Source organism: Osmerus eperlanus, chromosome 13, assembly GCF_963692335.1.
Source record: "Osmerus eperlanus chromosome 13, fOsmEpe2.1, whole genome shotgun sequence".
Classification (NCBI taxonomy): Eukaryota; Metazoa; Chordata; class Actinopteri; order Osmeriformes; family Osmeridae; genus Osmerus; species Osmerus eperlanus.
Window position 1 is genome coordinate 3,035,356 of NC_085030.1, and position 12,792 is coordinate 3,048,147.

A 12,792-nucleotide genomic window follows, 5' to 3' on the forward strand; every position below is an offset into this window, starting at 1 on the left:
GATGAGCCTAACTTGACAAATTTGGGCTTACAGGACTCTTTTGAGGAAAATTGTTGTGTGACCTTGATACAACATTTGTTATAGATTCTTTAAGGGAAGCGCAGGCTTCTTAGAGAGGAAGAGATGACGTTTAGGAATTTATGACTGACTGATGACTGACTGATCCAAACAGAGAGTGACTATGGGGGTTTTATGGTTTTATGAATTTAGTTTCAGTAGTTTGGATTTGTGATAGGATTGTGAGGGTTTGATATGATATTGCTGAGTTGAAAATATTGGACTGTATTTAACCCAGAGTGAGAATTTTGTTTTGTTTGAGTATATTTGATAAGAATTACAGAATACAGCGGACAGATGGAGAAAGGAATGGTGGAATGGAGATTCGAACTTGGACAAATCCACAAGAAAATGCGTTTTGGAAAAAGGAAGGATATGAGAATAAAAAATGGAGGTTGTATGGTCTGCATAAAACATTTATCTTGAGATTTTGCTAAGTTAACACATGGAAAGATCATGCCTCTACAGTTTGTGTGATATCAAGAAGAATGCGTTATTTTAGCATACAAGAGGATTTGTAATGGATGCATAGACATTTTGTTAATACTTCATATGTGGGACAAGTATTATGAGAAAAGGAATTTAAAACACGATAAGCTTCACAGTTAAGGTTAGAGAAACTATTTGGGTATTGATAGATGGATTTTGTAGAGTTCAATTTTTGGAGAAGTGATACTGTTTAATGATTGTTGATGGGAAGAAGTTTTAGACTTCTCAGGGGCTCAGTGATCAAGCTTTTGTTAATTTAGATTATTTTCGATGGGATTTTTCTTTGAAGTTATGTACACACTTGTTTAAGGAAGTTATTTTGGTGTTGAAAGGATTCAACATTGTGTTAATCACTTCAGTTGAATGAGAGAGCAGAACGTGTTAATCACTTCAGTTGAATGAGAGAGCAGAACTTTGAAGACTAAGTCAGACGACAAGAGGTCAGTTACCTTTAACTGACCTCTGTGAGAATGTGCTTGTTTATCACTGCAACCTTTTTGGAGTCTATTTTGTGTGAGATTCACAGGCAGGTGAAGGAGACTATTCCTATGACTGGACCGCTGCATGATTTGATACCAGAGGACTGGATCGTGGTGAAGGACCTGAAACGCCTGGTAAAACCCAAGGTGGACGGGGCCATACCAGATTCTCCTGACGACTAATCCGGCGGTTAAGATCGAGGGGAGAGCAACGTGGATACACGCTAACCATTGCGTGCACCTTGTCTGGAGACGGAAGCAGAGGATACGCGTTCTGCGTAGTACCAAGGAATTTCCGAGCTGTGCGCAAAGTGCAGTGTTGTTGAAAGTTGCCCTGAGCAATTTGATCGTCGTTTGCAATCGATTCGACTAGACTACACTGCCTGACAGAAGTTTACCTACATCCAACTGAAGATGGCATCCGTTCCGACAACCTGGACTTTGTGGTGTACGGGGTACAATGGGTTTTGTCTTGAGACTAGCATTTCTTATGTTAATGTTTGAATTATTTTTCTTAATTAACTGTTTGGGTTTATGGAATTGTAAAAAAAAAAAAAAAAAAATTTTGGAATTGTCATGGAAATTTTGGAATACAGTTATAATGTGTGTGTTTCATATATGAGGAATGTGTTTTAACGGAAGTCTAAAGTTGATTAAGAGTCAACTACATTTGGTAGAGATGCCATTTGCAGTTTTATAACTAGGAGACGGGAAGTCTGGGTGACCTGAGAGAGTTCTGTCACCTGGGGGGAAGAGACAGTTGGTCCGGAGACAAATGTGGATTCAACTGTATTGTTATTGTGATCTGCTGCTCTGACCCTTCCTGTAGACTTGTTTGAAGTGGCCCACACAAAGGACAGTTGACCATTTGACTGGTGAACCCCTGTGGTTTTACTATCTACTGGTTTGGGGAGAGAGGCCACAATGAAGAACCGTGGGAACTTGATATGAAGTCACTGTCACTGAGCAGTGCTGACCAATCACAGAGTTCAGAATAACCATTTGATCTAAAGTTTATATAAGGCAGGGTTTTGGGGTTGTTCTGTATCACTCTGGCGAACGACCTGTGGCTAGCACCTCCTTCGTTATGACTGATCACAAAGTACTTTGTTAAATCATGATCTGTATAAGCAAAATAAATTTATTGTAACCGCCATCTCTTGACTATTCAAATCTACACAGTGCCACTGGAATTTTTCCATATCACCAACTGTTGTGAAGGGGTTTTTCTTCACCAGGGAAAGAATTCTTCTGTCATCCACCACAGTTGTTTTCCGTGGTCTTCCGGGTCTTTTGGTGTTGCTGAGCTCACCAGTGCGTTCTTTCTTTTTAAGAATGTACCAAACAGTTGATTTGGCCACACCTAATGTTTTTGCTATCTCTCTGATAGGTTTGTTTTGATTTTTCAGCCTAACGATGGCTTGCTTCACTGATGGTGACAGCTCTTTGGACTTCATATTGAGAGTTGACAGCAACAGATTCCAAACACAAATACCATACTTGAAATGAACTCCTTGGAATGAAGACCTTTTATCTGCTCCTTGTCAATGAAATAACGAACTCCCATGAGGGAATAACATACACCTGGCCATAGAACAGCTGAGCAGCCAATTGTCCAATTACTTTTGGTCCCTTAACCCTTGTGTTATCTTCGGGTCATTCTGACCCATCAGTCATTGTGACCCACCGTCGTATTGCGACAGATTTACCGCATACAAAGACAAAGTGAAGCATTTTCTTTTAACCGTTGGGCTGTCTCAGACCCCCCACATTGCAAAGGTTAAAAGAAAATTATTTTAATTTGTTTTTGTATTGGGTAAAATTGGGTAAACACAACGATGGTTCGTTATGAACCTTTGGGTCATGTGACCCGAAGGCAGCACAAGGGTTAAAAAGGGGGGGGGGGCACATTTCAAATGTGTTGTAATTCCTACACCGTTCACCTGATTTGGATGTAAATACCCTGAAATTAAAGCTGAAAGTCTGCACTTAAAGCACATCTTGATTGTTTCATTTCAAATCCATTGTGGTGGTATACAGAGCCAAAATGATGAAAATTGTGTCAATGTCCAAATATTTATGGACCTAACTGTATATATTAATAGACAAAGCTAGATTTTTCTTCCAAGATGGCGTCACCATTGATTTCGATGAAAAGTGATCAGTGGCGCAGTGAGGCAAGCGAGAGCGTGAAATGGACCGCGCCATCTTTCCAGACTGACTCGTCCGGTCTTGCGCAGAAGTTTGTTCCTAACTCCGAAACTCGTGCGTGCTTGCAACTAGCTGTACACGTCATATTTTGCGACAACCAGTCGCGAGCTTGTGAGCTGGAGCTAAGGCATTGCAGAAAACTGTCAGAATGTGGTACAAGTCCGATCAAGAAGCAGATACATGTGAACTTTACGAAAATCAATACTATTAGTACTGTAGTATTATACGTGCAGGGCCTATACTTGTTCTTTTTGCTTCGTGTTTTTAGTTTGACTGCTTAAGTATTGTGTCGGATTAAAGAAACTGTAAACTTGAATATCTGGCTCCGTCGTTGTTCTAGCTCGTCAAAGCAAGCTAAATTAAGCCTATGGTACTATTATAATGATGATGATGAGTGTTGCTTACTATTACTAGCTTATTGTTAATGCCATCGTTGTGGTGTTTACTGACATAAAGTTCTAAGAATATAACGACCATAACAATATTGTGTAGCCTGACGTTGTCATACTCATAATCCTAGTCAGAATATGAGTATGATACCGCTCCGTTGGGCTGTGAGTATGGGGCGTGTTTCAACCGAATCCGGAAAAAATGCCTCTTCGCTCAATTGGATAGACCTACAACCAATCAGAGCAACGTAGTATGTTCTTTGTTGAAAACGAATTCAACCTAAGCGCTCTTTGGTGACGTGGTTGATTACGTTACTGTTGATCTGTCCATCATCGTATAAAGCCCACCCTGACAATTTGATTGGTCCGAACAGCTCTTGTTCGGACATAGTTTTTCCACAACCGAGCGACCCCAGACCCAACTTCCCGACCAACATTGTTTGTGGGCGGGGCTAAGTTCGGCTGGCACCCAGGCTAAATATTGTGGTTATCAGACATGATTTATACATCTTCGTCTTTGCTCCAGAATAACATGTCAACAATCTATAATGATGCCGTAACATGCCACGATATTATAACATAGCATAATAGCGTTCATTACTTCAGGACAAGCTCTCCCAGCTGAACGTGCCCGACTCCACCTGCAGATGGATCACAGACTTCCTGTCTGACAGGAAGCAGTGCGTTAAGCTGGGAACACAAGTCTCTGACTACCGGTCCATCAGCACCGGATCTCCTCAGGGCTGCGTCCTTTCTCCTCTGCTCTTCTCCCTGTACACCAACAGCTGCACCTCCAGTCATCCGTCTGTCAAACTTCTGAAGTTTGCGGACGACACCACCCTCATTGGGCTCATCTCTGACGGGGATGAGTCTGACTATAGGTGGGAAGCTGACAACCTGGTGACCTGGTGTAGCCAGAACAACTTGGAGCTCAATGCTCTTAAGACAGTGGAGATGGTTGTGGACTTCAGGAAGAATACAGCCCCACTCACCCCCATCACCCTGTGCGACTCCCCAGTCAACACTGTGGAGTCCTTCTGCTTCCTGGGCACCATCCTCTCCCAGGACCTCAAGTGGGAACTGAACATTAGCTCCCTCACCAAAAAAGCACAACAGAGGATGTACTTCCTACGGCAGCTGAAGAAATTCAACCTGCCAAAGACAATGATGGTGCACTTCTACACAGCCATAATTGAGTCCATCCTCACCTCTTCCATCACCATCTGGTACGCTGCTGCCACTGCCAAGGACAAGAGCAGACTGCAGCGTATCATCCGCACTGCTGAGAAGGTGATCGGCTGCAATCTGCCTACCCTCGAGGACCTGCACACCTCGAGGACCCTGAGGCGTGCGAGGAAGATTGTGGCCAACCCCTCCCACCCTGGTCACTCCCTGTTCCAGCTACTCCCCTCTGGCAGAAGGCTGCGGTCCATCAGGACCAAAACCTCATGCCATAAGAACAGTTTCTTTCCATCTGCTACTGGCCTCTTCAACAAGGCCAAGGACTCCCATTGACATTCATTCACTTATTTAACTATCTCCAAGTCCATCTAATGGCAATTCAGTATGCATAAGCCACTTTATCTCAGTATCCGATTGCACTATGTTGACCATTCACGCTGTTCATTATTCTCATTTTTATATATATTTTATTTAATATTTAAATTGTTGTATTCTTAGATTGTTTAGTTCTTAGAAATAGTTAAACTTTTGTACTTTTACTTAATTTAAGATCTGTATATGTTTAGTGTTTTGCACCTCCCTGCCACAGTAAATTCTGTGTTTGTATAACATACATGGCGAACAAAACAAATTCTGATTCTGATTACAAAATGGTTAAATCTGCTTTAACCCTCGTGCTGCCTTCGGGTCACATGACCCAAAGGTTCATAACGAACCATCGTTGTGTTTACCCAATTTTACCCAATACAAAAACAAATTAAAATAATTTTCTTTTAACCTTTGCAATGTGGGGGGTCTGAGACAGCCCAACGGTTAAAAGAAAATGCTTCACTTTGTCTTTGTATGCGGTAAATCTGTCGCAATACGACGGTGGGTCACAATGACTGATGGGTCAGAATGACCCGAAGATAACACAAGGGTTAAAATAACGGAAATCAACTCTACAAACAACCGTCATGAATGTGTGCAACCATTTGTAAAACTTGCTATAAAGGCAGGCAACTGTAGCCTGGCTCTGCCCTCCTACGTACTTCCGCTCAATTTTCATTTTGCTTCTGTACATAGGTCTGGCCATGAGATACGTAAGTCAGATTTTTCAGGTTGATTTTCTACCGGCGAATCAGCGAACAGAGGGAGTGGCTGAGATTTGATTTGATGTTGTGCGCCAGTTTGTGTTGTAGTTCCTTAATGGTGGCGGAGAAAGATGCGAGCAAAGCCATTCGGTCCGTTGTGGCAACGCTGCCGAATATCCAACAGCTAAAGCCGTACCAAGAACAAGTTTTGCTGAGTTTTGTTGGTGGCCATGATGTTGTGGCCCTCCTCCCCACGGGGTTCAGGAACAGTTTGATTTTCCAGCTACGGCAGCTAGCTGTTACAGTAGTGGTGAAGGAATTGTCTAAGGCGAACGCTAGCGATTGGTTATGGCAGATCAGAGTGGCTCTGGGCAGATCCAATAGTTTTAAACTTCAACAGAGTACCCACCTACAAGGAAGTCAACGCTTGTCAATGGAGCGAGGCCAGACTCTCTGTACAAATGCAATGTACGAGAGTCTGGTTAGGACCAGGCTAAGGCAACTGTAGATTATCAAGCCTTTTCTCCTTGTTCTCATTCAGCTCAGGTAAATCAGCGATTTGCTGATGTTCCCTTTTGTTCTTGTCCCCTGTTCGTATCCGCGAGCACGTTTACAGGCAACTTTTCTTGACATAAGAAAATAAATGGGGTGCTAGTTTACCCATTTCGGATTGGTTTTGAACTTAGTAAAAATCAGGAAAAATAAATAAATTAAAAAGCTAGTAGTATGAGCCAGGTTCAAGAATCAAACAAAAATTTTTGGGGGAGATAGTTTTAGATATGTTGACTGAAGTTAATAGAATAAAAACGCCCGGACGAGTCAGGTAGCAAATCGGAAATGCAATACCACCTACATCCCGGCAATACCACCGGGGCCATTGCCTCAAGTCGAGGGACGAGGGGTGGGGGTCTGTGTACAATGCATAGCTAAAATGCTGAACACCAGTGTGTCAAATAAGCCAAATAACACCCGACAGGATCACTGATCGAAATGTTTCAAAGCCTAACTCCATATTCATGTACGAAATTACTGAAGCAGTAACAGCGTTCATCATGAAAGATATGATGCCCCTCGGTGATACACATACAGTAGGATCACTATGGCTGTCAGTGCCATACTGTTTCTGTTAGGCTACTGACTGGATCAGAAATGTTCAGACAGTGTTTACTTTAATTTTAAGATTTAACCTTTAGATGCGTGATGAGTTCTAAATATTTCCGACGGTCCCCACAGCGCAAGTTATTTTTAGTTAAGAAAGTGCAACGCACATGTTATTAGCCTACGTTTAGCTTTGATTTACCAAAATATTTTTGAAGAGGTACAAGTTCTCCTTAATTTTTATGAACTTTGTGTGTTATGTTGCTAACTGGAGATCAGTAGTATATATCTATATTTATTAATAATAAATCATATAATCGCATATTAAATCGCAATTGCAATATTAGTCAAGTTATTAGCTTATTTCCGAAATCGTTCAGCCCTACCTGACAGCCAGAATGGTCATTCCAGGACCATTATACCCCATTATACCCCTGATATACATATGTTTAATAAAACATATGTATATCAGGGGTTCCCAAAGAAAATGTTAAGGTGGTAGGGTGTGGTTTGCCATCAGACGTTTTTCCCCCCCAAAAGAATTTGAATGCGTTCTGCAGAGAAGGGAGACTGGTGTTGGTCAGGTTTTTTTTTTTTGGTCAACCGCCTTAACTACGACTTAACTAAAGGCGGCAGCCTTAACTGCAAAGTGCTGCGGGAAACCCTGTATATTCACCAGTGGAGGCTGGTCCATAGTGGCAGAGGAAGTTGCTCCTTCTCTGTTTTTTAAAGGCAAGAGGAAAATCTAAATATTAAAAAAGAGTAATTGGTTGAAATAAACCCTTACCAAATCTTAGTATCATTTATCAAATCATTTCTTTCTTTGGAAAAAGTCCATTATTGAAATTCTGATAAAAATGCTTTAACAGCATCACCTGCAGGCAGAGGGGAAAGGGAGGGGGCAGAGGACGACGGGCTTCTGTTGTACTCCTTAGGGCTGGATCTCATATCATTTTTATGTACATAATTATTTTCATGCTTATCTGTTGTTATTGGCCAAAACACTTAAAATTATGCTCCAAGGGAGGACGTCCTCTCTTACCAATCAACAACCAGAATACAACATTGATATTGCATTTGTCCAATTATAATTAAAAATGTCATCTTGAATTCTCAACCACAGTACTGTACAGTGACTGTGACGAACTGGTGGTAAAGTGATAGAGATAGAAATAGATATAGCAATAGCGATAGACACAGTCAGAGCCATGGAAAAATAGAGACACGCGATCACGTGGTTCATGTAGCTCTCTACAGTTCCAAAAAAAACACAGCTCTCAACCAGTTTGAATGGTTTTCTGCCGGACAGACAGCAGTACCAACTACATTTACAGCCATTTTCGGTATATATTAACACATTATATCAATTGGTTACTGGTGTGTTACATCATCTGCTACTTTATTATAATTTACATTCATATAGAACATTAACATAACACTAATTAGCAATATTGTGAAACACAGCTAGAAATGGCTATGCTAGCTACCATACTGTAGCCTACTGAGGACTATTGTGTTACATTACATTTAACCTTCGACTGTTGAAGTAAATAGGACTTGTTAAACACGTTCTTTTATTAATCAGCCCACTTTACAATTTATTACTTTGACAAAAGTCGTATTTATAGTACGCCTACTTGATGCAATGGCAAAGTTGAATCTAGATATCAATCACACCAGCAACTGCTCAATTTAACACAAGAAAGGAGTTTGGTCAATAGAACAGAATATACAAGGCAACCAATTGCATTCCATAAAACATTTCATTAGACAATATGTTCAGTGAGAGGGTAAAGGTTGTTTCCCCACCCATGGTCTTCCACTCCTGTTATTTGCAGTGCTAGATCCAGTGATCTATATGTCTGTTGTGGACAAACCTCAGACTAGACACACACACACAAACATCATTATAGCGGTTGAAACACAATATAACATTTCCAATTATTAGCTCCTGCACTTTTATCCTAGAAGACAACAGGGAGATAGCAAATTATGGTTGGCTGTGCAGCATTTCGATGCACCAATCGTCTGAGAAGGGAAAGTGGGGGAAGGGAGGACAAGAAAAGTTTAGACTGTGAGGAGATTGAGAAGGGCATACCTCTCAGACAAGAAGGTTACAGGGCCTTAAAACTTCAGAAAAAAATTCATGTGATTCTATGGGAAAATTAAATGTACAATTTAATCAGAAGATCAGATACAAGTGATCGGTATGAAGAGTAAGAGGGGCATGACATGGGGAAATTACATCCTTAAAAAGGCCGTAGCCTACCACTCCATTTTGCTACTGGCACAACATGCAACAAACTGCTTCAGGACAGATTATTCTCCCTGCCATCAGAAGCCTGCAAAGAACACAGAATGACAGAGATGGAGGGGAGTGTGTACTTGGATGAGATGGCAATCACACCAAGCGTGGAGCTGCAGTTGGGGGAACAGGGAAGCTTTATGGGGACATGACGTTTCCTGGCCACACAGGAGAGGCAACACATAGACAAGGTGGAAACTACAAAAAAATAGTTGTTTACAGTGAGGGAAAAAATGTTTGATCCCCTGCTGATTTTGTACATTTGCCCAGTGACAAAGAAATGATCAGTCTGTAATTTTAATGACAGGTTTATTTGAAAAGTTAAAGACAGAATAACAACAACAAAAATCCTGAAAAACGCATTTCAAAATTGTTATTTATTGATTTGCATTTTAAATTTACATTTAGTCATTTAGCAGACGCTCTTATCCAGAGCGACTTACAGTAAGTACAGGGACATTCCCCCGAGGCAAGTAGGGTGACGTGCCTTGCCCAAGGATACAATGTCATTTGGCACGGCCGGGAATCGAACTGGCAACCTACAGATTACTAGCCCGATTCATTTTAATTAGTGAAATAAGTATTTGACCCCCTGAGATCTGAGATTAGGAGCACTCTCCTAATGTCATGTTGTTACCTGTATTAAAGACACCTGGGAGCCAGAAATCTTTCAGATTGATAATTTTTCAGTGGGAAAACGTATAAATCAGCAGGGGATCAGATAATCCTGTCCACAGAAGCAATCAATCAGATTCCAAACTCTCTACCATGGCCAAGACCAAAGACGCAAGGCATCTTCACTGCATCAAAGGGACGATGGACGGGGCCATGTACCGTCAAATGTTGGGTGAGAACGACCCAATGACGACCCAAAACACACGGCCAAGACAACAAAGGAGTGGCTCAAGAAAAAGCACATTAAGGTCCTAGAGTGAGCTGAATGTTTGAGTTGCCAAACGTCAGCCTTGAAACCTTAATGACTTGGAGAAGATCTGCAAAGAGGAGAGGGACAAAATCCTTTCTGAGATGTGTGCAAACCTGGTGGCCAACTACAAGAAACGTCTGACCTCTGTGATAAGTCATATTGGGTAGAGGGGTCAAATACTTATTTCACGAATTAAAATGCAAATCAATTTATACAAATGTTGACATGCGTTTTTCTGGATTTTGTTGTGGTTATTCTTGTCTCTCACAATTCAAATAAACCTACCATTAAAATAATAGACTGATCATTTCTTTGTCAGTGGGCAAATGTGCAAAATCAGCAGGGGATCAAAAGAAAATTCCCTCACTGTACAACTACAGTGACAATTCCAAAAACCTGTGAAGTACATTTACGTTTAGCAGACGCTCTTATCCAGAGCGACGTACAGTAAGTACAGGGACATTCTCCCCGAGGCAATTAGGGTGAAGTGCCTTGCACAAGGACACAACGTCATTTGGCACAGGCAATCAAACCAACAACTTTCTGATTAATAGCCCGACTCCCTAACCGCTCAGCCATCTGACTCGAAGTAATTAAAGTATTAGGACTTGGCAAGCAACCGTTGTATGAGCATTTAAGTTATTAGCTACTAATGTCTTGAAATATATAAAAAAAAAAATATATTATTCATTAATTAATTCAATTTGATCAATTTACCAGCTAACATGCTTTGGAAAAATTGAAAATGAATGGGGTTGAAAATTGGAACTACACAACATTTGGAACTATGGGTTGGCCCATGACAGGCATTACTTCTGCATTCTTCGATTACAATTGAAGTCTATGGGAGTGTCCCAACTTTTTCTATGGCTCTGGATACAGTACAATATTTGAAAAGAGAAATTATAAATGCAAATTGTCATTACCGGTTTTAGATTCTACAGATTTAGCTGGTGTTGGCTTGTTGTGGCAGCCCTGGGGGAGTGTTAGGCTAACAGCTAGAATGAATGCTATTGAGGCAAGTAACTGCAGCCTGAGTGAGGGGGTCACAGAGAGGCATGGACACAGCATGTGGGCTGGGGAAGAACCACTTGTGGATTATTTGTTGTCATAGCCATTCCATAGTTTGGATTAAGCAGCAAGGGAAAGGATCAAGACTGCTGGACGACCATCTCCACAGATGATATATATATATATCCTTTGTGTCGTGAAAGGCCTTGTTCCTTATGAAAGATGGGGATAAACTTTGGGTGCATTACCTTACCTTAGTTGTATAGTACATTTGCATTAGGTTCGTATTTGGATTATGGCTACATTTGAAAGTAAGAACATAACATAATTTGAACATCAGAAAGTAGAGATAGCCTAAGTAGCCAACTAGTATAAAATAACATGATGCAGTGGTTCGGTTTTCCTCCTGTCCTCCCATATTTTTGGAGTCACCAGCCGTCACTGATATTCGCCCCCTAAACAGTGCCTATAAAAAGTATCGGCCCCCATGGACCTTTTCATGTTTTATTGTTTCACAAAATTGAATCACAATGGATTTAGACATTTTAGACACGATCAACAGAAAAATACTCTTCAATGTCAAACTGAAAAAAAGATCTACAAATAGATCTAAATCCATCCATCCATCGTCAACCGCTTATCTGGAGTCGGGTCGCAGGGGGAGCAGCTTAATGTGGCTCCCTATCCCGAGCCACATTAACCAGCTCCGACTGGGGGTCCTCAAGGCGTTCCCAGGCCAGTGTGGAGATATAATCTCTTCACCTAGTCCTGGGTCTTCCCCTAGGCCTCCTCCCAGCTGGACCTGCCTGGAACACCTCCCTAGGGAGGCACCCATCCTTACCAGATGCCCAAACCACTTCAACTGGCTCCTTTCGACGCAAAGGAGCAGCGGCTCTACTCCGAGCTCCTCACATTTGTCATCGATCTAAATCAATAACAAATTTAAAACACTAACCCAAACACCTGTGTCATCCGGTGTTTTTAAAAGGTAGTCATTGCGTGTGTGAGTCAGAGGACCCTGGTTTGAACCCCGGAATTGGCAAGTGAGGGAAGAAGCGATTTTGAGGAGAAATGCGATGACAGCTTTGACACATGTAGAAACATAGGACACAGAAATTTGCTGCTGAAATTTTGAGTCAACTAACATTGTTTAAATTCTACAGTCAGAATTTGACACATCTTAACTGTCAGTTTAGAAACCTGGAATAACACAAGGTGTTACAAATGGTTTTGGAACCCACAATATGACTAGGTGTTGATCAGCCAAGTGACTGTTGAAGGTGTGGACATGTGTCAGGGAAAGATGAGAGTGTGCTTGTGTATCCGTGTGATGCCTTACTGAGTCTGGGTCGCTGATGGACACTTGCTCAGAAAAGCGCACTTTAGGCGGGTTGGTTCTCAAGCGGGCCTTCTTGGCTGCACTTATAAAGGCAGACTTAGGTGACTTAGAAAGAGAAAGACAAGGAGAAGGAAAGTAAAAAGACAGAAAAAGGGATGTCAGAGTTAGAGGCAGAAATGGTATACAGTATAAAATAAGCATTTTATTCATTTTGCATTGCTGAATACATAATTT

The 12,792-nt window shown here is 41.4% G+C and overlaps 2 protein-coding genes across 5 annotated transcripts in view; both read right to left on the bottom strand.

Annotated features, from left to right (window-relative positions):
• The window catches only part of gcna (germ cell nuclear acidic peptidase), a 387,394-nt gene that overhangs the window by 246,609 nt on the left and 127,993 nt on the right, over positions 1 to 12,792 (bottom strand). The window lies entirely within an intron of this gene.
• The window catches only part of frmpd3 (FERM and PDZ domain containing 3), a 300,032-nt gene that overhangs the window by 118,062 nt on the left and 169,178 nt on the right, over positions 1 to 12,792 (bottom strand). For all 4 annotated transcript variants that reach the window (XM_062475783.1, XM_062475781.1, XM_062475785.1 and 1 more), the window contains one exon: positions 12,559 to 12,663. In XM_062475783.1, the coding sequence (XP_062331767.1) occupies positions 12,559 to 12,663 (105 nt within the window). The remainder of the gene's footprint in view (positions 1 to 12,558; positions 12,664 to 12,792) is intronic.